The 26,192-nt window shown below is 43.5% G+C and overlaps 1 protein-coding gene across 1 annotated transcript in view; it reads left to right on the forward strand.

Annotated features, from left to right (window-relative positions):
• CASR (calcium sensing receptor) overlaps nt 1–26,057 on the forward strand; it is a 46,184-nt gene extending 20,127 nt beyond the window's left edge. Inside the window, exons 5-7 of the mRNA XM_014884125.2 lie at nt 13,749–13,979; nt 17,363–17,486; nt 20,357–26,057. Coding sequence (XP_014739611.1) covers nt 13,749–13,979; nt 17,363–17,486; nt 20,357–21,807 — 1,806 coding nt within the window. The 3' untranslated portion in view covers nt 21,808–26,057. The remainder of the gene's footprint in view (nt 1–13,748; nt 13,980–17,362; nt 17,487–20,356) is intronic.
• Nucleotides 26,058–26,192: the final 135 nt, after the last annotated feature.

Below are 26,192 nucleotides of genomic sequence, written 5' to 3' on the forward strand. Positions count from 1 at the left end.
TTTAATGTATATATTTAATATTAAACTTTAATTAATAAAAAGAGCCTTATCTTAAGCTGTTAGATACTTCACCATAACAGTTATTGTCCAGTATGGTGATGTCCCAAGAGAATTAAAGCATCATTTACTCAGTTAGGACTCCTGCCAATAGATCCTTTACCCTTAGTACACAGCAACCTGGGCTGTTGTACCCAAAGGATTTCTCCATATTATATTTGCTTCAAGTGAAAACCAAAGCAATTATGGCATCAGTTCTAGACTAAGTGGCTCTGATTTTTTTTCATGTCATGCCTGTAGGTAAAGACAGGAGCACAAAATACCATCTAGCAGCACTGACAATTAGGTTTCATTGTACCTGTGCAATTGCCTTTTTCTGTCCAGAGACCATCTCTCTTCACAAAACCTCGCAGAAGCCTGAAACATGCTCAAATTGAGTCACTTTCCAAATGATCACGCAGGTTGAAATCCTTTGTATAATTAATTATGTAAATTTATGCCACTTTCAAGAAAATAAGTAATCTTGATCCAGCTAAAGACTGCTTCAATTAGATGTAAAACCTAGGTATTTCACTTCTGAAGGGCTGTGTTTGACAGCCAAACTTGTGTTTAGCAAGATTTATTTTCCCCAAAGACATGCTGACTAGTAGACCTTTTTTTTAATTAGTATTATCCATGGCAGGCCATGTCTCTTGTCACAGATCATGTCTGATTTCCAGTTGGGATTTACTGACCTTTACTTTCATTGGTCCTTACTTAGGCTTGCTTTATTAGATTTAAAAGTCCAGATGAAGTATGCATCATTTTTCTCTATATAATATTTATGCACATTGATCAAATTATTCCTCGGTCTTACCTTGATAATTTAAATAATAATACTTTATGACTTTTAGTCATAAGGCATGTTTTCTGCTTTAGTTCTGTACGTTGTCCATTCACTTATCCCTCTTTTTGGCATGTATTCAGTATTCCTTCAACAGACTCAGCACAGCCAGACAGTGAAAAAAATCCCACATTTGCATACTCCTATTACTTCCTCATTTGTAAGAGCACAAGGAACCTGAGCCTTTTGTGCCACCACATGCAACGGAAAGGTCACATTTAGTTGCCAGTGATACTTTGCAGCAGGTGGTACCCTTTCTGTACCTGGCGTGAATTCCTTATGCCTTGATGCATAAGCCTGAATTTCGCTGTGTTAAATACAGATGTTTTAATGCTTTCTGAGGGGAAATGCTTTTTCTTTAATATTATTTACTATTATCTTAATATATAAATTTTCAGCAAATTTTCCCAGCAGTGCGTTTGTAGCTGCTGCCAGGGTAGTGATGAACATATTGGAAAACAGTGAGTGGTTTACTGAGGCTGGAGGAATTCCCCATGAACCGATGATCTGACTCTGTTGATATCTGTTGGGCAATTCTTGATCCACATTACATGAAGTATAAAACTCAGTTATTTCACTTCTGAAGGGGTATGTTGGTCAACCCAACTTGAATTTAAGATCTGTATTCCTCAAATGTTACTAGGTGGCAGCAATTATGTTTTAGTCCTATCGTTTTGTATTAATTGCTCCTCAGCCCTAAACTCTTGTTTTCCATTGTTTTTCCTGTGATTCATGTCAGGCTAACCAGCCTTTGGCTTCAGAGGACCTCCCTCTGCCTTTTGCAGTATTGTCTTTTTCTTGGCAGCTATTGCAGCCCACCAGAGGCTGACACTGAGCAGAACTTTGGACACAGTGTTGGGAATACATTACACTTGCAGGTGTAGCAAAAAGGTGCATTGAGGTTGCTGTGGAATAAGATTAGATAGCATATTGACTTTGTCATTCAAAGCCAGTGGCATTTTATGTGTACATCATAAACCTACTGTATTAGTGCTCTTTTTATTGCTCATGGACTGCTGTGATGAACTGTCTGGTTCTGTCAGCCTTTTAGATCCAATTTAAATTGCTCAGGCTGCCCTCTAATCTCTCTTTAAGGACTTTCCACCTCAGTTAATGTCACATTATGGCTCCAAAACAAGTGCCCTTGAGATAAGAAAGTCTGTGATTTTTTCTGATAGCAAGGGTACTAACATATCATTCATTTATCTTTCCTGCTCCTCCTCAGCTCTCTCTTTAGCATTCCATCCTCTTTAGCTGTTTTTTTACAGCTTTAATGTCATGAGGATCTGGTATACATGATACCTTTCAATTTTAGTATGTTCAAGAAACTTCTTATACATTGCCTGGTGATTTTCTTGTTCTTTGTTCTCCAGGATTTTTTATGTTCTGCTTTCTGTTAATACAACATCTGTGTTTTTCAGTCTTGGATGTTCTGTGTTGGATTAGTGCTTTTAGAGCCCACCATTATAAATACTGCTATTTGAGCTCTATTTGTATTATGAGGATGACAACATATTATTATTCTCTAATTAATGAGCTTTTATTTTAATGAGCACAGGCAAAATTCTGAACTGATAATAGGTTTATCATGCATATGGTACAGTCAGTCCTTTCCTCTAGCTTGTCCATGGATTTTTTCTATTCTGTGGAGTTCAGAGGTCTCCATTATCACTGTTCTATGCATATACATCATTGGAGCAGAAACTAGTCAGAAGCCTCCTTGATTTTATATAGCATTATATCCTGCATCTAGGGGTTTTCCACAGACATTATTTTTCATTTTGCTACCATAATTTTGTCCTGATTCCTAGGAACTGAATTAATGCTCACAGAATTCAAGGAGGGGAAAGGTGCTGTCACTTTAGCCCTTTCTCTCCTGAAGAAACCTACTGGAGTCAGTACATCAGATTAAGTCTGTTTGGGAATGCACTGAACTGGGACTGAGGCTACTCCAGATACCCTAACTCCTGATGTTGCTTGTAGGAAGGATTTTTTTTGACTCTAGGGAACTAATACTATATTATCATGCTTTGGGCCATACAAATATGTTGGGGTACCATCATACAGCTGGATCTTAATTTAAAACAGAAAAAGGAAAAATTATTGAGGCAAAAAAGTATTTTGTCATCTCTTTTCTACTCTAGAGCTAGTCAAATTCACTAATTGCAGTTAATGGAAACATCACTGTCTAAACTAGCATTTTAACAGACTCAAAATAAATTGTTTCCCCTTTTTCCCAATAAAAAAAGTAATTGCAATATTAAAAAGAACTGTCATTTGAAGATCACACTTTTGAGTTTGACTTTAAAAAACCTGTTTATACTGAATTTCATTTGACAGGGTTTCACATGTTTCCCTGTGTAAATCTTTGGTCACACTGGGCAAAATCATTTTTTTTCTATAGCACACCTATGTGAGGTACTGTTTACTATCAGCTAAGCATTACACAGTACAGGCTCAGGACTGATGTTCTGTGGACAATTGCATTTAGAACTGTAGGAATGCACAGGGCCAGCAGGAGTTGTAGAGGACCTTGGGGAAACAAAATATCCTGGTCCCATCCTTACTGTGTCCTACAGCCTCCTAACTGATGGTTAAATCGCTCTAGGAAAGCAGCCATGCAATGCCAAAACGTTGCAAGATCATTTCTTGATTCCTTTGGGAACACCTGTGACTCACCAGACAGGTCTTTCAGAAGCATTTCAGACTCAGGTTTGCAATGGAATTAAGGCATCTTCAACCACAAGTAAATACCAAATGGGTTTTTCTGAAGTTTTGCTGTGCAGCTTCTGCTATGAAATCCACTAGAGCTAGGCTTTTGATTTGTTTCTGGACATCCTTGTAAATATGGCACTGTAGTAAATCTGATCCTATATCAGATTAGTCCCATTTTATATCAAGTCCCATTTAGAAATGCTTCCCTTTGACATTTTTGGTTTACGTTACTTGCTTCTGCTGCTGTAGTAGTAGCTATTAATTTGTTCATTTTGTCACCTTTCACAGTCAAGAAAGCATCAAAGTTGCTGCAGTTTTTAAGCAGCAGAACAGGGTCACTTGGTTGCTGGTGAGAAGCCCACATAAGCTGACCCACCAAGCCCAGTTACAGGCAGTAAAACTGGTCCTAGTCTTAGGAAGCTCTAGGCTTCACCAGTTTCCAAGCAGACTAAGCACTCGGCATAGAATGAGACAAGGGAAGCATCAAGCTTCCAATGAGCAGCAAGTGAGGGTATTTCCAACACAGTCCATGAGTTCCTTCCTCTCCCAGTTTCTGCAAGTTTCTGTTGGAGATCCTGCATCTCTCTCACCAAGAAAGGACATAATGTATGCATGGGTCCCCATGTCAGCACCAGTGCCGTCCCTCCTCAAGGACAGGGCACTGGTCAATGGAAGAGGCAGAGAGAGATCCAGCCCCCATCTGCCTAGGGATCATATCCTTGACAGAAGCAGAACAGAACCGATTGTCAGTTAAAATATGACAATCAGCACATCTTGTCATGTCAGCTGTATGTCCTGTATTTCTCTGGAGACCTGAATAAGGTCAGTTGCCTTTGCAGGGACAGGGGTCTCTGCTTTTGGGAGAATGTATCACCTCTTTCCCACAAATCACTACGTGTGTCATAAACAAGTAAGTCCATGCTTTCATTTCCCTTGAAATGCAAGACTGTCCAAGAGCTATTATCACCACCTCTGGACCTCTCTGATCTTCATTTAATTTCATTCTTCTTTTCTGATCAAATAACTCGAACAAACAGCTTTTTCTAGAGGAGACTTGTATTATTTACACTATATTTTCAGTATCATTTTCTTTCTTACTTTCATATACTAATATTTTGTTTGCTCTTTCCATTGCATAACACATGAAGTGTTTTTACTGAGCTGCCTACAATAATGAACAGGTCTTTGTCTTGTGCAGTTAGTTAAATTTCTTCAATAAAGATTAAGAATAGCTTAAATTATTACTTCTAACATATGGCACATTTTTTTTGTCATACACATTTAATTGTGTTATCCAACAACCTTCCTAGCTTTACAAGGAAGTCATTCGGTTCTTATCAAAGCATAACAACATTGAACGTTCTTGAGTTATTCTCAGGCTTCACACAGCTATTCTAGAGTATTGAATGAACTCTTGATTTCATTCTTTTTTCCAATTCAGTGCAGATCTAGCATTTCACCAGAGCTGGGATGTCCATCTCGTCTTGCCAAATTTCCCTTGAAATATTGCCTATCTCTGGCTGATCATCAGTTCTCTTTGACAGCAGCCCTTCTTCCAGAGTCTATTTCCTTTTGTTCATCTGTCCTATTACCAAACTGACAGTTTCAATCCTGGAGTACAGCCCAGGCCTTGCACAGTAGGTGCTGACTGGTTTTCATTATTTTGGCATGAAGTGCTCAGTATCCCAACTACACACCAGGCACTCCTTGTGCATGAAGCTGGATGTGTGTTACAGGAAGACATCCAAATTTTTTGTGAGGTATTTACAGTGAGAATCACAGCTCTGTTCCTGGGTACCTTTCAGCTTCTCCACCTAAGTTACCCTTATAGTGATAAAAAATATTAACAGTCACTTCTCCAGAACAGTAAACCAATAGAAACCAGGCAGCTTAGGTGGATTCTGGTCACCAGAAATAGGACCTAAGGGAATGGCCTGAAGCTGTGACAGGGGAGGTTTAGATTAGATATTAAGAAAAGGTTCTTCACCCAGAGGGTGGTTGGGCACTAGAATAGGCTCCACAGGGCAGTGGTCATAGCACCAAGCCTGACAGAGTTCAAGAACCATTTGAACAATGCTCTCAGGCACAGGGTGTGATTCTTGGGATGTCCTATGCAGGCCCAGGAGCTGGAGTTGATGATCCTTGTGGGTCCCTTCCAACACAAAATATTCTATGATTCTGTGAATGTAGCAAGCGGTGTGAGGCAATGAATCACATCCTTCACTGGCTGAAGAATTCCATTATCTTCTGGATGACCTTTGGAAAAGGTGTGATTAATGGTGTTGGCATATTCCAGCATCTTGGTTTTAAAAACAGCATCAGCATGACATGTTGTCCCTCTTGGTGTACAAAGGGCAACAGGGAGGAAGGAGAGGTTATAGAGGAGAAGGAAAGTTCAGCTCCAGCTGGCATGAAGAATGCTTTGGACAGAAGGGTGAAATTCATCTTGCCCTGCCTCAGGCTTCTGGAAACAGGTATTACTGACACAAGGAGTCAGGGCCAGCACCTTCCTTCCTGCTCAGTTCCTACGTGTCAGAACTGCTTGATGCTGTGATGACAGCACTGACTTTCAGAGAGCCCGAGAGTTGGCCCTACATAAAAACTGGGCAGAAAAAGATATTCCAAATTAGAGAATGCAAGAGGAATTAAGGATTTGATACAGAAATGTAGCAATGTATTTGAATAGTTTAGGCCATAGTTTATACCAGGTGCACCAGCTGAGCCATTTTTAGCTGTTTTTCAGTCCTTTTATCAAACAGTCTGGAATTTGTCAAGGCTACTGAAACATAAATTATGCTATATTAAGAAAAAAGAAGCTGAAAATCAGAATACCAAGATTAGAAGAACCAAGATAAAGATGAGTGGTGAAGCACTGGACTGTAACCAATCATATTTCCTGGAAAGTGCATGCAGAGCGCGTAGTCAATCAAAAAATGTGTCATTGCATGAACAGTAGTTTTAGAATGTATAAGTAAGGTATAAGGTACACAATAAAGTGACTTCTGCATTAATTACATTGATTTGTCAGAAGTCATTTGTTCCTGCACAGAAAGTAAAAACTTGTGTTTTGCTAGTCTGTAAATGAAGATTGTCACATAGGTAATTGAAAGTGAAATGATAAAAGGAAAAACACCAAAAAACTATTACTTCAGACAACATTTCTCCTAAATTATTTTATGAGTGGCTCTTTCAGAACTGGCCTGGGCATATTCCTCGTGATTCTTGACCCCTGGCAAAACCCAGGTCCTGGGCACCATGACTCCTGGATTAATGCAATAGCTGATCTCTCAAGTCCTTACGCCTGGTACAGGATTATGAAGGCATCTTCTCCATGTGCTTGATGAGAGATCTGAAACAAGAGAGGAGATTGGGCCCTCTGCATTCAAAGTGAAAGTCAGGACTTGCCATCTAGAGGACAGTTGCCAGCTTTTCATCTACGTTCACACTGAGCCATGATGTGGTACTGTTGGCTGCTCTCAGCATGGACACTCTACCAAAACTAAGAGCAAAACATTTGGTACCTATCAATCCAGAACTGTTTTACAGGCCTGAAGAGAGACAGGTAGATAGAAATTAAAACTTAAGAGTGGAAAAATGTATGTTAGTTGTCAGACAGGATTGCTAGCAACTGTGTGTTAGGAGGGGATTGTTTATCTTTTATGGTGACAGACACCTATAACATGCCCAGGTTCTCTTCCATTGCAGGACCATTTGACCTAGGGAGGAAACACATCAAAAAGGAACTGCAGAAAGAAGCCAAGGATATTCAACTTTTGACAGTATATGGAACTAGTTAAGGACCTGTCAGTTCAGACAGACTAAAGGACGGCTCATAGCACATCTGGATACTGACGTTTATTTACATTTAAGAATTAACACGACTACAACTTTTAGCTGCTTGGTATTTCACACACTCTTGCTTTCCCCACAGTGTTATATCATCAGGTCTCCCCTTCCTGGTAGGGACATGGTGGAGGTCTGTCAAAGTGAAAATTCTCATTTTATACTGTGCAGCTCCTCTCAGTTGCCTTTCTCAAGCATTACTGGCCAAGGTTACTGAGCATCCCCCAACATCTCCCACATCTTCATCTCCAGGATCTTGCCCTACTTCCAGTGTTTTTCATCCAAACATGATCTTTACTTTCTTGTTTCTAGCCCTGACTCCTAGGTTTTGGTTGCAATCAGCCTCCTAACTGGTGGATCTGTCTCTTATCTTGCTACTAATTGGAGTATTTAGGTCATGCCAGTATTGTTTAGTCCAGCTGCTATCAAAATGTACAACTAGTCTGTGGCTTGTGCTTCAGAGGACTGCTCAAAATTTTGCTTTGGGCATGCATGCACATACAAAATTCTCTGCTATCTGACAGGATCCAAAATTTAAAATGGATGTTTTTGCCTGCCACCAGCCTCAATACTAGTGACAGAAATTGAGTGTATACTGCAGATCAAGAAAAGGGGCAGAAAGGAAGCTTGCAAGGCAAAACAAAGGTATTAGGTGTTTGCTAAAAGTGACACAGCATCCTTCAGATAACTGAGTTATGTCCAGTGAGTAAAATTGGAAGATTCATAAACTCTGGCAGATTAAATGTAAAAATAAAACAAGGCAGGCTAGAAAAACGAGTAAGCAATATCCTGAAATGGAGTAAAAGATCATAAACCCTATTTTAAACATTTCAGGAGTAGGATTGTCTGTTAAGCCATAGATTATCACTGCAGAAGACAAGGTAAGGCCATGACAGAAGAAAAGTGTGCTCCTCATGGACAAATTTAAGAAGGTTCAGTTATTTATGTGGGACTTAGGAGGATCTGTCTAATTGAACTTACTATAGAAGAAACTACGGAACACAAGAGAAAAATTAATCTTTATACTTCAGGGCAAGTGAACAATATTTACCCAAGGGATCTGCCAGAGCTCAGAGATGAAGTATCTGAAGAGCTGGCTGTGGTGTCCATCTCCTCACTTGAAAAATCTTAGGCCTCAAGGCCTAGAAAGCTGACAGATGAGACATCAATTTTCTGAAAGGGTTCTGGAGGAGATCCAAGGAACTAACAGAGCCTGATTGAGCCCATTATTAGAAATTGGGGTTTAAAAGAAATAGGAAGGAAAAATAGAATATACTGAGGAAGAGAGACCATGACTTCTCTAAAGAGAAGCCCTAACTCACAAATCTCCTGAAGTGCTTTGAAGCCTTTGGGATGTGTATGGATAAGGGAACTTCTGTTCACAGAGTATGCTCAGGCTTCTTAAAGGTATCTTCTGGTAGCCTGTTAGCAAATTCAGAACTTACATGTGTGTTGGTTGAAAGATAGTCAGCAGAGGATAAAAATAAATTATGAGACCTGACATCACAAATGAAATTGATCAAATCTATGGGTGGACTCCTCAAGTCTGTCTGAACAGTAGTCAAAAAAAGCAAATGCACTTTCAAGAATAGTCACAGTGAAAAAGGGACAGAGAGATAAACTGAGTGTCCTGGGGCCACTTTGTCAACCCTTTGGTGCATCTCACTTCAGTATCATGTGCAAGGCTCAGAACTGATGAAGAAGACTGAGAATATTTAGAGTAGGGTCAGTGAAACAGCTTCTGTAGAAGATGTAGCAACATCAGATAGGGCTCAGCAGCCTGAGAAAGAGGTGATTATAAAGTCCTGAGAGGCGTGGAAAAGATGACTGGCAAATAACAGTTCTTTGCCAATATAAGCCTGAAGATAATCAAAAGAGATTCGTAGCTGCTCTGTTCCAAAAGGGATGAAGAGGTGCTTGTCTCATAAAATGTGGGAGGCTGTGGATGTGAAAAGTTTGCACAGGTGCAGAACGCAAATGTGCAACGTCATGGAAGAAAAATCTACCCGAAGGTTATTGGGTACAAAACCTCTGGCCCAGGAAGTCACTGAGCTGCAAAACAGGTGAGAGTGTTCAGGGGAATTATCACAGCCCCTGTGCTCCTGTTGTAGGTATTTGCTGTTGGCCATAGTACAAAAGAGTCCTGGGCAGGTGAGCTGCCAGCCTGGTCTAATACAACTGTATTTATGTCACAGCTTTATGATCCTCCCATAAAAGCACATGACCCAGAATATCTAGCCTGGATAAAGTATGGGATGCTGCATGGCTGGAAATGGCCCTACCAAGAATAATGGGAAGGTGAACTAGAGGGCAGCTTGCAAGTCCTTTCCAATAATAGGTGTTTTAATTAAAAGGCATTGCAATTCAACATGAAGTCTGTGACAGAGAGAAAAGAAAAGAAGGAAAAATTACAGAAAGAAATACCTGAAGACAGCACCTTGCACAATGCTCTCCCCACAGGCTTCCACCAGCTGCTGACAGTGTATCCAAGCCACAAGGTCAGCATTTATTTCATAAATTCTTGGTTCCAGGATACGACACAGCTACCCCTGACACATGCTGTTGGCCTGGCTGAAGTAGGGTCTTTTAGGTCTTTGTGGATTGAGTTATGTATGTTTCTATCTTTAGTTACAAAACATAGTGACACATTTTTAACTGTAAAGTCTTTAGCTAATCATCGATAGACTGGTGAATATAAAATAGTGCTGTGGTTCTTCAGAGTCTACAACTTCCTCTTTCAATGTTTAGTGCTTATATATTCCTTGTCTGTTTAAACTGTTTTTTCACCCTGTAAAGAGCAGAAGTGGTGAGATACAGAGATATGATCCTGGGACTTTCTTGCTCTCTAAAAAAGAAACATGTTCTGGTAGTTCATTTTACAAGCTGCCCCTCAGAAATTTAGATTTGAAGAAAAACTTTGTTGTTTTTCGGAAAGAAAAAAAAAAAAAAGGGCTTTGTTATTTCTGTTGTTCCTGTTGCCTCTCCATTTGGGATTTTAATCAGGTCATGTGCCTTTCGTGCATGAACTGATACACATTTTGTACCCGTTGTACCTGCTAGCTACCATTGCAGAGCTAAGGCTGTTATACTCTGCTTCGGGAAAGACAACATTAATTGCAGGTCAGCACTTTTATGTGAATTAACCGTGAGACAGACAGGTCACACGTGAAATCATTTATAACCTGAATCTTCCGGTGTATGTGTGTGTAACCAAGGGAAAGATCCTGTCAAACTAATCCTACAAAACCCCACTAAAAGCCAGGGGTATGTATTACCTTTTAAGAAACTTGATGACAGGAGGGAAGGCAAAGGAACAGATTAATTTATATGAATGTTACAAAATTAAACAAACAAAAAATTGCATTCAGGGAATCCAGAAATTTCTCCATGATTCATCTTGCTGACCCTAAGACCAGTGAGTCTCCTGCTGCTGCAGCTGACCGGGAGAGGCAGGACTTGAACTGAAGAATCTTCAGTATGGCTTTTACAAGATTGTCTCCTAGTGTGAGTAGCAACTGCAGTCCAAACAAGGCCAAGGTCTCCTGCTCAACCCAGCAGTGATACTCAGTCAGGATATCCTGGTGTCATTCAGAAGGATGCAGTAGTGCTGCATAAGAGTGCCATACTGAGTTGGAGTGAGGAGAAACATGGCATTAGGCTCAGCATAAGGAACAAACCTGATCTGGACATCAAAGCTGCAGCTGCCCCCCTGTGCTAGGTGCCAGAGCCTGCAGAGGAATGTGAGCTGCCCTGCTGAGCACCTGCACTGCTGACAGACAAAATTTCTGGTAACAACTAGACCAAGATTAAAGCTACTGTGCAGATGAGGCCAAAGTGAGATGAAGCAGTACAACACATCACTGTGGATATGCAGACTCTGTCACCTGTTTTGACCCCAGAGCTGCTTCTGCTCTGTTCTCACTGTCCATTGATGGAGCTGGGCAAGTAGCATCTTCCTGGATACTCCTCAGGAATGAGGGGAATGAGACAGGAGCAGTTTCTGTTTCCTTACCCACAGCAGGCAATGTCCCAGCTCTCCACAGCAAAGTGCCAGCACAGAGCACCTTCTTTTCCTGTGTCCATCAGAGGGTGAGATCTTCCAGGAACAGGTCCTGGTTCCTTGGTGAGATCATTCCAGCTGCACACCTTATGGGTAAGCTAGTCTCCAGAGGAGGGGCAACAGGGATGAGAAAGACAGAAAAAATCCTGCCTTCTCTGTCTCACCTGTTATTCAAAGACTGAATACTGAGGCAATATTTTGATATCCTTCCATCAACATCACATGAAAAGGTATTGTTGGCCACATCATCTGTAGTACTACAATGATTTTTCCAGACTCTATCAGGCTGGTATTGAAACAGGCAGTGGGAGGAGGATATCTGTGGCTCTGGGGATTTTAGCTTGAGATAGGAGGATCCTAAAAGGAAACAGAGAAAAATGAGACAATTTAGCAAAACTGACAGGAATTAATGAAGTGATTCTGTTCCCCTGTCCCTGTGTTTCTCGGTGAAAAGAACTCATCAAAACAATATTGTCTGTCCTGTCTGTGGGGTGAAAAGGGCTCTTCCTACCCAGACAAATTGATCTAGTTTTGTTTTCTCTTCCATTTTGCCTTCCAGAGTTGTATGTTTGGGCACTCACAGGTGAGAGAGACACAGAGAGAGCGAGAGAGACTGGGCTTACAAGCTATCACAGGCAGTAGAACCACAGCAGCAGCTATGTTGCTGAGGTCTAGGGGGAGCTGACAGCCAGGTGCCCTCAGTCACTTCGTCTTTCCATAGATGAGCTCAGGGAGAAATCCAATAAGTGCATAAATCAGCAATTATTTTTTTAACAGAAATAAGATGTGGATGAATTGTATCATAGTTGCCAGTACAGGCTTTCTTTCATGCTGCAGTTTCTTAGGTCTACTTGTCAGGCTATCTAGATCATGTACTTTACAACTACAGCTGTCCCTGGGATGTCCAGCTGTCCCTGGACATACAGCATACTGGTTGAGAGCCAGCTGAACATAAGCCAGCTGTGCCCAGGTGGCCAGGAAGGCCAACGGCATCCTGGCCTGGATCAGCAATTACGTGGCCAGCAGGACCAGAGCAGGGATTGTCCCCCCATATACGACACTGCCGAGGCCACACCTCAAATCCTGTGTCCAGTTCTGGGCCCCTTGCTGCAAGAAAAACATGGAGGGGCTGGAGCACATCCAGAGAAGGGCAGCAGAGCAGGTGAAGAGTCTGGAAAATAAGTCTGATGAGGAGTGGCTGAGGGAAGGAGGGGCTGTTTAGCTGGAGAAAAGGAGGCTTAGGGGGGCCTTATCTCTATCTCCTCCTTGTGGCAAGGAGGAGGTTACTCTTTCCTCACAGGTAACAAGATGAGAGGAAATGGCCTTAAGATGTGCCAGAGAAGGCTTAGATTGAATAGTAGGAAAAAAGTTTTCACTGAAAGGGTAGTCAGGCTTTGGAATAGGCTGTCAAGGAAAGTGGTGAAATCACCGTTCCTGGAAGTGTTCAAAAAACGTGATGATGGCACCTGGGGACATGGTTTGGTGGTGAATAGGGCAGTGCTGGGTTAATGGTGGACTTGATGATCTTGGAGGTATTTTTCAGCCTTAATGATTTTATTATTCTATATGACACTTTAAGGCATGAGGTGAAAATTACAGGCAACAACTCTTGGGAACAGGCAGAATGATTACTTTCAACTATGCAACCATGAGACAGAAGCAAAAAAAAGTGGTAAGAATTCTCCAGGTCTGCAATATGGCAAATAAGCTTGATTTGTTGGGGTTTTCTTACTGAAGCACATTGGGCTTGGGTTTTTTCAATCCAGAGTTAAGAGTAAGTTGATTCTCAAGCACTCCTGTTTCTGAGTGATCAGTCATTCAGAGACTAGATATACCAACTGAGAGCATTCATGCAGTGGTTGCAAGAGCAGGTGGAAGTGGTGCATGGGTGACTGAAACACATGAGAGCCTGCTGTCACTTCCCTGGCCCTAACAAAGAGCTCTGGGCTTGCAGAAGTGACTCAAAGGACCGAAGAGGAACGCTAAATGGATGATGGTGTAGCATCAGTAAATGTTACAAATGGGTTGCCAGCCACCCAGAGGGCCACAATACCTTGTGTTGTCTACAAGGTTTGTACAGGCACTGTGTGTCCATGTGACAGAAAACCTCCTACTGCTGCAATTAAAACATTTGAAGATATTAAGGTTTGCAGTAAAGTGATTCTTCCCAGTTCTATCTCTGTAGCAGATGTGTGCTGTGGTAGGGTTGTAACACACGGGCATTCATAGTGTCTCTCTGTCTCTCTCTAGGTTCTCAAGCATCTGCGACACTTAAATTTCACCAATAACATGGGGGAGCAAGTGGATTTTGATGAGTTTGGGGACCTGGTAGGAAATTACTCAATAATCAACTGGCATCTCTCTCCGGAGGATGGCTCAGTCGTCTTTGAAGAAGTTGGGCACTACAACGTTTATGCCAAGAAGGGGGAGAGGCTTTTTATCAATGAAAACAAGATCCTATGGGGTGGATTTTCTAAGGAGGTAAGTGCTTAAATCCTCACAGATTTTCCAGATCCAGAAGCTGAAACTTGAACTAGCCCTTCATGCTCCTCATATTATGGCACCCTGTCTCATTAAAGGATCCATTTACTTTACTGTATGCAGAGTCTCCACCATAGTCTTTTATACCCTTCTTAGACACTGAAATAACAGACAATGTCTCCTCCCCTTCTGAATATTTCTTGACCCTGGGTATTAATGTTTTAAATTATGTCTTTTTTCCTGGCCCAAGCAGATAGAGTATAATTTTATAGCAGTGTTTCAAAAGGGATGAGAAATTCATTACCTGAGTCTGGTTGTTGACTAAATCAAATTTTCCTGAGCTCAGTAGTTTGATTGCCGAAAAGAGCCATCTCTTTCACTCTCATTATCTCTGTATCAAGAAGTGTCTCTTCTTGCTCTTAGTTATATTTACAACTCTTTCTGCTGGCTTCATCCACTTCCTCGCACCCTTGCCTTGCAAACAGAACAAGCCCTTTCAATCTGCCTGGGTTAACTTGGACATGGCGCTCAAATAGTGGAAGATGCCAGCACCTGCTGCTTTTTTTTTTGGTATACTCCTTAAGGATGCTTCTGCAGCCTCTGAAGTAGTGATCTCAAGATGTATCAATTGACTTCAGTCAGGCCTAAGTCCTTCTGCACCCTCTTGCAAATGTTAAATCTTTTCAGCATAATTATTGTCACTAGCAGCCAGACTGTGTCTGACCCACATGATGGAAACATGATGCAGACATCTGCAGACCAGAGCCAGATGAACTGCTGTCATAGCTGGCAGCAGCCAGCTAGGCAGAAACTCTGACTCCCAGAAGGAATATTGAGCAGGCATATGGTTTCTTGTCTGGAAATGGACATGGAGTAGAGCATTTGCTTAGAAATGTCACTGCCAGGCCCTGCTGTGATGTTTCAATGCCTTAAACCAGCATCTGATCAATGAACAAGGGCAATTCACTTCCCAGGTGATTATTCACATTGGCTGAGAGATCAGGTAATGCTTCTGCCTTAGCTACTTACTCAAAACAGTTACAGCATGAGTTCAGCTTTCCTTTAGTTCAACTTCATTTCTGGTTCAAGTCCAGAGCACTCTGAAGGAGGCATGAATTGAACAGAGCATACTACCACAGAAATACTGAGCTCAGAGCTTTTCTAAGCCCAGCTGGAGTCTCTAAGCACAAACTACAAGTGGAAGTTAAAAAACTCTTATATTATAATCCCTCTTTCTGATTGTTGCAAATGCATCTTGCACTTTTCCCAACAGTTAGGATTTATTGGTTTTTACTTAAACTCAGTAATTTTGTTCTCTTGGTCTAAATCTCTACAGCAGTGCAGTATTTAACTTCATTCTCTGTCTTAAACTATGTTTGTTGTTAAAAATGCAACAGGATGTTGCTGAGTGTAATGCCAGGACATGTAAATTTTGTGCCGTGGAGGGGTTTGCAATCTCTGTGTCTGCTGCAGCCTTTTTTTTCAATATATAGACTTCTAATTTCTTTCAGATAAAAGCTCTGTTCAAAAAGATTAGCCAGTACTTCACTCGCTGTGCCTCCTGTCATCCCCAACAAAATTTAAATGTAGGTTTAAATTTTAACATTCAGGAACTTCAGTATTGGGCAGACTTGCAAGAGACTGAGTTAAAGAGTAGGTAAGATAGATAGATTCATTTTGGCAGAACTTGATGAAATTCCCCACAGAATACTTAAGAATTCAGCCAAAGCAATCACAAAAGTACTAGCAATTCATCTTTGAGAAATGTGGAGGATGCATGATGTCTCAAAGGATCAGAGAGCAATCGCAATACCTGTTTTTAAAGCAGTTATAAGAAACCAAGGGAATTACACAAAATTGAGTTAAGCTTCAGTAACTTAAAAGACTCGATAAAAAAATTAAACAGTTTATAAACACTTAGAGGATAATAAACTGATAAGAACAAACCAACATGTATTTGTTAAGATAAAATCATGCCAAACCAATTTAATTTTCCTCCCTGGAAGCTCAGTCAACTTAGTAGATAATGGGGAAGCAGTGTGTGATTTCAGCCAGGCCTTTGATTCAGCTCTGTTCAAAATCACTGGTGGCAGCCTAGGGAAAGACAGCCTAGACTGATGAAGTCCTCTTGATGGATGCACTGCCTGCTGAAAGACTGTCCCAAGGAATACAAGTACTGTGTTTATAGCAATAGGCACTAACAGCAAAGAGTGCTTCAAGCTGGGAGTGTCTGCCATATCAGTGATGTAATCCTGATGAACACCTTAGGAGCAGCATTCCCAAACTGCTGCAGCTGTACTTCAGAGTGATAGGCAACAGAGACTGCGCTCACCTGAGCCACAGAGTAGTCAGCTCTGCATAGCAATTGTCATTAGTGAGGGCCTTGCTTCCCCTGTGGCTAAGGTTGATACCTGCATATAGGCAACTTCTAAACCATAGCTAGGACTCATTGCGTACGTGCATCAACACAGGAGGTTCCTGGAGATCAGCAGGTTGACAGCACTTGGATAAACTAGCATCAAACTTCCAAAAAGGTGAATGGAGTCTTCCAGACAGAAGACCCATTAACTATGTATGGATCGTGGTACTTTGCTAGAAGTGGAAATTGTAGGTTTAACTCTCCTGAGGTGAGAAAGCTATGTTCTGTGTCAACTCTTTTGCCTTAATTTAGTTGAGAAAAAGTGAGCTCAGCCTCGGGTCATGATTCTGTGTTACAAAGGCCAGGCTTCCATTTATCATGCTGAAGTCCTTGTGTCATTGTACTTCAGGCACGCAGTGAGCGTGCCTGTGCAACCACTTGCTGCCGAGACACAACAATGCTCAGGTGGGCTCAGGCACAGCATAAATGTACAAGCAGCAGAGGTCTGGAAACTTTTGGATCTGTAAAGTGCTACTGATTTGCATCTTTAGTGTTCTTAAAGAAGTGAGTTTCAGAAAACCATTTTAATTCCCATGAATTTTTAGCAGACAATATGCAATATATCAGACTGGGGATCAGACATCAGGGCCCATCATCTCCAAGGCTGACTCAAATTCCTGCCAGTAGAGATTGATTGTCTTTTCTTCTAATCATCTAATGACTATTTTGGGGTATGTATATCATGGTCACATTCCAGTTTGCAATGCCCACAACACAGCGGAGATTACAAAGATCTGCTGATCTTCCTTACTATCCCTTGATGAGTTCCTTCAAGGAAATCTCAATGCAATGGATTGAGGAAGGACTATTGTGTAAAATGTATCTGTTCAGTGGGAGGAAGAGGTGAGCATTTGAGGCTCTTCATCCAGCATGCCAACCAAGCAGTAATACCTTTGGAGGAAGCCGAGGTCTTGCCATAGTAAGGCATTGGCACCATTAACTTGCTCGGGCTCTTTTCTTGCAGGTGCCTTTCTCCAACTGCAGCAGGGACTGCCTGCCAGGCACGAGGAAGGGCATCATTGAGGGGGAGCCCACCTGCTGCTTCGAGTGCGTGGACTGTCCCGACGGGGAGTACAGCGACGAGACAGGTAACGCCCACAGAGCTGCTCTGCGCCTTGCTCTGCTCAGCGCCCTCCGGGCATCGCCCACAGTAGTGCTGAAATCACTTCCCTGCCCTGCTGGGCTGGTGCCTGCCTTGACAGGAGGCTTCACAGAAAGTCTGAGGGACTTCTGAAAAGCTTACAGGAGTTAAGTCCTGTGGTCCTCAGGAGTGCTGTCTACTGCTAAGCCTACTTGTCCCTTCTGCTCTGCATTAGGAAAATTAAGGCAGAGAACTTGAAAAACAACTTCCATAGAAATCCTCTCAGGCAGCCACAAGCAAACTCTATTGCACTGTAGCAGTGGCTTTTCTTCCTCCAAAAACCTGGAGAAAGGAGCAATTTCCCACCCTAAATTCTGTAGTTATCTGTCTGCCTCCATCTTTTCCTCAAAATGTCAGGGTTTTATTTCATGCTTTACAAAGAAATAAAATCCATTGCATCACAGATTTCACAAGCAGAGAGGAATATTTCTCTTTAGGGACTCACCAACGACAGGTTCTGTTGATCACTGGTACTGCAAAAAATCAGAATCTGGATCCCTGGATCCTACCAAGCACCCATGAATATGTTTTTCGTTTGTTTCATTGGGAGCTTGGATCAAGCCACTCAGGTTCTGGAGGAGACAGAAAAGGTAAACTCAGGTTTAGAAATGGTTGAAAAATTATGAATTTCTAACACCACTAGTGCTCCCTCAGTGTTGGGCATCCCCAGGCTGACAAAGACAAGTAAATCCTTTCAGGATATCAGTTCTCTCCACACTGTAAGGCACTCAGGACCTCCTCCTCTCCAGTGCACTGGTCCCAGCAAACAATGCAGACTTTGCCAGATCTTGCCGGAGATGAACAATTCAGTAAACTGCTTGCAAAACTGAACAAGTGTTCTTTGGGAGAATCTGTGTCCTATTAGACAGGAATGATATTTTTTAGCATGACCGTATAGTACTATAGGATGCTTGGAAGCAGCATTTTCAGATTGAATAGAAGCAATTCTGGTCATGTATAATAGGGGTCCTCTGGTGTTTTTCACATCATTTTGGGAGCTAGTTCTGGTGTGGAGGTGAAATTTATGGGGCTGAGGTGGTGGAAACGGTCTTCTTTTTTGCAGCAGTTTCCTGCTTCCATTTCAGCTGACAGCAATAGTCTTTATTTCCTGTGCTTGCCAATTTTATAGGCATAGAGAGCAGTTTTATATCCAGTTTCATTCAGCTGAGACAGTGATGCTACTGTAGGAAACAATCTGTCCTTTCCCAGCTTTGTCTGGGAGCAGTGCTGGTACTTGAACGACTTGAGTCAGGTCTTTGGTCTTCCTGAAAACAAACTCTTGGGAGGCTAGAATTCCAACTAGAATGAGAAGATGCGTGCCCTCTAGTGTTAACAACACAAAGGAGAGGGAAAGAATGAGTAGCCTTGCAGTATGAGGGAGAACTGGTTTACTCTCTTCAGTGGCAGCACGGTCTCTAAGCCACCACAAGACATCAGTGAAAGTGTGTCATGAGGGTGTGGTGCTAAATAAGTGCCCCTGTCTCTGTCAGAGGCTTCTAGATTCCCTGCTACACAAAATTAATTTGCTGTGTCTGCAGCTTGCAGTTTGTAATGAGCTTCCAGGTAAAAGGCACAAGAAAAATAAGAATTATTGGCTGAATGAATGTAAATGAAATAACCTGGTGATCACAGCTTCTGACAGAGCTTTTGCATCTAGTGCCAGATTTCTAAATAAACACTTTAGGTGAGGCAAAAAGTCCTTAGGAAAGCAGTGTCATATCAGGTCATGGATGGTCTCTCCAGCCACACCTCAAGAACAAGCGAGTTTGAAAGCCTTTGGCCTCATTAGCTGGGCATTCCTGACTTTCTCATTAGCATCGATGTCTGCACTGGAAGCTATGGTCAGAGTCTGTGTCTGTGCTCAGGTGCAAAACTCAGAGGGTGCTTGCTGTTAAAGGAGTTTGTGGACTCACTGCAGCTCCTTGCTATCCTGCTGGGATCCCAAAAGCAGAGGTAAGTTGAGACCTCCAACTCTCTACTCTCAACCCCTTTCTACTGCCATCAAAAGAATTGTGATCCTCCCTGCTAGAGCACAAGACCCATTTGAGTCAAAGAAGAAGAGCAGAAGCAGCAGGTCCTTGCTTTTTGATCATGCAAGCCATTGGCATGAGCATGCCATCACAGCAGGCACAACTACTTTCATGAAGGAGACAGAGGCAGCAATTTTCCCTTTGCAAGTATTAGTGGCACATTTGCTGGGTGTAGGGAGAGTGATATCATTAAGACACATCTTTCCCTGGCATTCCAACATGAAATGAGAATGTGCTGGGAGTCAAGGGCATTGCCTGCCTTCAGGGAAGAGCAATTTAAACACTAAGACTTGCCTCCATGGAATATGAAATAGGCTCTCAAAGCATTTAAGGAGGCAGGCACGATTTTAATTTTCTTTGTAATAGCAAAAGGCAAGATATTCAAATGATGATAAAAGTGAGAGGTATGAAGACAGACAGAATTAGAAGATAAAAGTGAAGGAACAAGGAAGAGGGAAAAACAGAGCCTGTGTAAGAGCTGATAGCAATCGAAATTTACAAAGTTTTGCCAAGAAATGAATTACAAAAAATATGAGTGCAGAGGCAGGAGTTCTTTTAAGCTGGAACCAAGCCTGCTTTGTGTTTTGCTATACAGCCCATGGGAGGTTAGTTGTTTCAGTGTAAGAAACTCTGAGACATCAATATATGACTCGGGGGATCTGCACACAGGAGCAGAACATTCCGTGTGTTTAAGATCAAGGTTGGTGTGTAGCTGTCATACATGTCATCCCACACTTCAGCTTCTCATTCTGACAAACCTCCCCTCTCCTTATCCCTTCTTTTTCAGATGCAAGTGCCTGTGACAAGTGCCCTGAGGATTACTGGTCCAACGAGAACCACACGTCCTGCATCCCCAAGCAGATAGAGTTTCTGGCCTGGACTGAGCCCTTTGGGATTGCTCTGACTCTCTTTGCTGTGCTTGGAATTTTCCTGACTTCTTTTGTTCTGGGAGTCTTCACCAAATTTCGCAACACACCCATTGTCAAGGCCACAAACCGAGAGCTATCCTACCTCCTCCTCTTTTCCTTGCTGTGCTGCTTCTCCAGCTCATTGTTCTTCATTGGTGAGCCCCAGAATTGGACTTGCCGTCTGCGGCAGCCAGCTTTTGGCATCAGCTTTGTCCTCTGCATCTCCTGCATCCTCGTGAAAACCAACCGTGTCCTTCTTGTCTTCGAGGCAAAGATCCCTACAAGTCTCCACCGAAAGTGGTGGGGCCTCAACCTTCAGTTCCTCCTGGTCTTCTTGTGCACTTTTGTGCAGATTGTCATCTGTGTGATATGGCTCTATACTGCCCCACCATCCAGTTACCGAAACCATGAACTGGAGGATGAGATCATCTTCATCACCTGCCATGAAGGCTCCCTGATGGCACTCGGCTTCCTCATTGGCTACACCTGCCTACTGGCAGCCATCTGTTTCTTCTTTGCCTTCAAGTCTCGAAAGCTGCCTGAGAATTTTAACGAGGCCAAGTTCATCACCTTCAGCATGCTCATATTCTTCATTGTGTGGATCTCCTTCATCCCTGCTTATGCCAGCACGTATGGCAAGTTCGTGTCTGCTGTGGAGGTGATTGCAATACTGGCTGCCAGCTTTGGGCTTCTGGCCTGCATCTTCTTCAACAAAGTGTACATCATCCTCTTCAAGCCCTCCCGCAACACAATCGAGGAGGTGCGCTGCAGCACAGCTGCCCACGCTTTCAAAGTGGCTGCCAGGGCCACGCTGAGACGGAGCAACGTGTCCCGCAAGCGCTCCAACAGTCTGGGGGGCTCCACCGGCTCCACGCCTTCCTCCTCCATTAGCAGCAAGAGCAACCACGAGGACCCTTTTCCTCTACCAGCCTGCGCCGAGCGGCAGCGCCAGCAGCAGCGTGGATGCAAGCAAAAAGTCAGCTTTGGGAGTGGAACGGTGACCCTGTCACTGAGCTTCGAGGAGCCACAGAAGAACGCCATGGCCAACAGGAACGCCAAGCGCCGGAACTCGCTGGAGGCCCAGAACAGTGATGACAGCCTGATGCGGCACCGGGCCCTGCTTCCCCTGCAGATCAATGAGCCCCTCGGGGCTGAGCCCAGCTTCCAGGCAGCTTCCAGTCCGGAGACCAGCTCGCAGGAGTCAGTGGTGGGAGACAACAAAGAAGAGGTACCAAGCCCTGAGGCGGAGCCTTCCCTGCCATCGGTTAACTCACGAAATTTTATAGGCACTGGAGGTGGCTCTGTCACAGAGAACACGGTACATTCCTAACAAAAGAAGATTGTGAAAAGTACACCAGCCCCCAAGAGGAACTTGCTCACCTCTTGCTTCTGAACAGGAAAGGCAACAAAGACACACTGCTGCGACACAGCCCCACCACACCTTAATGTTAATGCCGGCAGGGTTACACATGTGCCTCCAGAGGAAGGACTGTGTCTGGGGAGCCTTGGATTGAATTTGCATTTGCTTTATTGAAACCAGGACATCTCAGAAGGACAAGTGAAGATCGCCTCTGGTGGGGTTTAAGCAGAAGTCTGCATGCTGCCTTGCCTCCATAAGCTTTTCCTGCCAGACTGCAACTCAGCTGACTTATGGGAGGCACTGGCCAATTCCACTATATCCCGCTTTTACATTTATGTATAATATTCCTTTTCCCCACTATGTATAATATTCCCTCTTTATCCAGTATATGTGATCTGTAACCATGTGCATCAGGACTCTCAGCTCTACAAAAGCAAGGTATACGGTTTCACTTCAGGAAAGCACAGTCATAGGGAAAATAAAAAAGCCCCCAACATCCTGCATGCTGTGTACAGCCAAGGGTGTGAACATGTAAAGTATTTAATGTGACAGAGCGCCCTGCTATTTATGTTTAGTAATGTCCCAATCTCTCCTTTCTGCCCGACAGGAAATATTGGACAATACTCTCTGTAGACTCCATTGCACTAGACCAAGATATTTAGGTTCCTACTGGTTTCCTCCATCTGGAATAGCTTTACCTTCAGCCTGCCTGCTTTGGTGGAGGGGGAGAACAGCTTGTAAATCCCTCCCGGAGAACGCTGCAAAAGCACAATGAGATGTATCTCTGACTGATTATGTCAGTAGTTGCTAGTAGTTGTATGCTTAACCAAGTATTGCTACTGTACTATCCCACAAAGCATACATGGCTAACCTTTTCTCACATAGTCAGTGTTGTGCTTTGCCATATTAATCTGCCTCACACCTACAGGGAGCATTGCGCCAGTCCTGGCAGTACTGGTGGACCTGACACAGCAACTGAAACAAGGAGAAATGGAGGAGTTAGGGATGGAGGAGGAGCCCCCAGCTATGGTAATAGGATCACCGGAGTGGGTGAATATCTGAAGTGCATGCTGGTAGATGACTGGGTGAGAAAGACCTTCAGGCCTCGGTTCTTGGACATATATAGAGACAAATGGATGAACTGGATAGAGTTTTGCTCCTAAAGGCCACCTACCAGGTTATTTCCCATTTTGAAGAGAGGGCACCTAGGACAAGAGTAGTGGACTGTACCTAAAGAAAAATAGTAAGGACTTCAGCAGAGCGCATAGCAAAACTTGATTACTCTTGTCCCACTCTTCCTAAAGCAGACATAAGTGCTCCTGGTTTTTCAAGACATGCCTGGTTCTTTTTGATTCATGCTGGAAAATTTTAAGAGAGTCATTAGCAGAGAGATTTGTTGCAGCCTAATGAGAGAAAAACCACCCCTGGACAGCGTGGCAGGAGGGACTAGGGCTACACTACAGAATTTCATTCCTTCTTCCCAGTTTCCCCATGGAAGAACAAGCGTCTGTCAGGAAAATGTCAGTACCCTCCCTCATTAAGCATGAAGGTAGTCTAGACCTCTTATAGAAAGGTAGATAGGCCTGCAGCTCAGTGTGAGCAGAGACAAAAGGACTGTGTTCGAATGCATTGGGGAAAACACCGCAATTCTCTTGTTACTGTTTTTGCTTGGTTGTTCTTCTGCCAGGGCAGGCAAATAAAACTTACAGGTGACATTACTATATAAAAACTTTGTTTTGCCAACTCCACTTGTTGACAAGAAAGAGGAGTTTTGACTTACAGGAGCAAAGTGGAAGTCCAGAACCCCAAGAAGCAGGCTATTCAAACAAGTTATTTTAACCCTTTTGTTGATCTGTTACATCTCCCTTGGAATAGCTTTACCTTCAGCCTGCCTGCTTTGGTGGAGGGGGAGAAGAGCTTGTAAATCCCTCCCAGAGAACGCTGCAAAAGCACAATGAGATGTATCTCTGACTGATTATGTTGCTAGTAGTTGTATGCTTAACCAAGTATTGCTACTGTACTATCCCACAAAGCATACATGGCTAACCCTTTCTCACATAGTCAGTGTTGTGCTTTGCCATATTAATCTGCCTCACACCTACAGGGAGCATTGCGCCAGTCCTGGCAGTACTGGTGGGCCTGACACAGCAACTGAAACAAGGAGAAATGGAGGAGTTAGGGATGGAGGAGGAGCCCCCAGCTATGGTAAAAGGATCACCGGAGTGGGTGAATATCTCAAATTTTAACTACACCACATAAGAACCAACCCAACTATAATTATAAGGCTTGCAAATGACAATATTTGATTAAAACTATGGCTCAGGTGATTGAAAAAAAAAAAAAAAAGGTGAGTTTGAAAACACAAATCCTTCTAGTCCCAATTTTGGAAATCACATTCTACCCCTGGACCTAGCAAGAGCTGCTTACTGCTTTTGAAACCTAGGTCTTTTCCCCAGGCTGCTGTGGCCCGTGGGCTCAGTTTAGGGTACAGAATTGAGCCCCAGGGTCTCCTGAGTCCAACTGCACGAAGAGGGATGAGCACTAGATGGCAGAAAGGGCTAAAAAATGCATTTTGGTTACGGCCTGAACTTCTAAAAATTCCAAGAGCCGAGTAGTTTTAGTGCTAGTGCATTATTCCTATTGGAGCAAACCCAGCTCAGTAGCCCCTGAAGTGAAGCTGACAGCACCGAAACATGTAAGAGTTCAGTGAGTGAAATGAAAACGACACAATTTACAAACCAAAGACTTTGTACGAACACAGGTAATGTAAGAAAAACAAAGTCACCATCAGCTGCCTTGTTTGGAGAGCAATATTCACCAGCTGTGTATACAGTAGATGATATTGACATTTGGGTGCTTTTCATACCTTGGGTGTTTTTCATTCTTTGCATTTACTTAGAAGGAATTTATACCCTGGAACACAATGAGTCTCCAAGAGCTGCAGTCATTTTTTAGCATGGCCAACTGTGGTGTATTTGCTGGGGAAGCCCCTTCCACCCTCCCTGCTCTCATACGTGGAGCCCTAAGCCTCCAGCTCCAATGCTGCATGAGAGCTGCTGCTGCAGCTGATAGCAGTGACACATATGCTGGACACAAGGGAAGTTCAGTGAAAAAGAACCCCTTTGGGAAGGTGCTTTGTAACCAAACCCCTTTTCCCATGCACAGAGAGGGGCATATGTTCTCATCTGTAAAGTCCAGGAGAGAAGGCTTGGTCAGGCAACGGTCCAAAAGCCTGTCAGGGTATCACACATGACAACACCGATGAAGACACACTGGGGAACATTCTGCTGTCGAAAGCACAAGCCTGAGAACTTCCATTGACATTTCCTACCAGAAGATGCCCACATGAATGGCTGCCTCATCCCGCCTACCATGGCTCAAAAAGCTTGCCCCAGTGTGGGGTTTCTTGAACTGTCCAGTAGTGAAGCAACAACAGTGTACTGGCTCTCTAGTGGGATTTTCACTGGAAAACTTGGGAATCATCCTATTGGAGAGCCTAACCCTTCATCCTCAGTCTCCTCATAAACCTGGCAGAACTCTGCCTACCCAAAGCCCTAGCAGAGAATTTATTTATAAATGATACCAGAGGAAAGAAAACCTTCCTCATTATATTTCATGCTCTTCACCATGTCCTCCTTGTCAGTCCATGAGCTCTGTTCAGTTTGCAATACCTGCTATTGTTAAATTTAGGTTTATATTGACTAACTTTAACAAGGGGTGCTGCAAAGCAGGAGGAGGAAGATAGGTGTTTGTTGTTGGTTTTGCTAGAGTCTGGATGTTGAAATTGTGGGGAAATTTAGGTAAAGACCTGAACATTCAGACTGAAATCTCCCCAGGCATTTCCCAGAGGCTGAATAATTCACCAATGCCTTCAGCTTACTGGCTGAGGAGCGGCAAAATCAGCCTGGGAGAGGGAATGATGAACGCGGTGAATGAGGGAGTCTGGAGATGGACGTTTCCACGCGGCTAAAGCGAACATGCCGCTACTGGGAAAGGTGCCACACGGGAAGGGAAAACGCAGCGGCTGAGAGCAGCCCTGTTCTCATGCGGGACTGTCACGGAGGCGCCGCTCGCTGAGGAGCGGCTGCAGCCCTTCTGTCCAGGGTGCAGAATAAATTCTGCCGGTAGCTTTCACTGCAAATGTCGCTCTGGGCTGTTTTTACCTTCCATCGGCCGTCGGGCCGCAATCCCCACACCAAGCACGGGCAGCGCTGGTCCCGTTGGGCCCGCTGAGGCCCGCCCTGCTGGGTGGCGCCAGGCCCGGCCGCTCCCGCCCGCCGCAGCCTCGGCCGCCGAGCCCCGCCCGCGGGTTCCTGCCCTGGGACCGGCACCGCCCCCGACACCGCCCCGGCAGC

This window comes from Sturnus vulgaris, chromosome 2 (genome assembly GCF_052056855.1).
Source record: "Sturnus vulgaris isolate bStuVul1 chromosome 2, bStuVul1.hap1, whole genome shotgun sequence".
NCBI lineage: Eukaryota > Metazoa > Chordata > Aves > Passeriformes > Sturnidae > Sturnus > Sturnus vulgaris.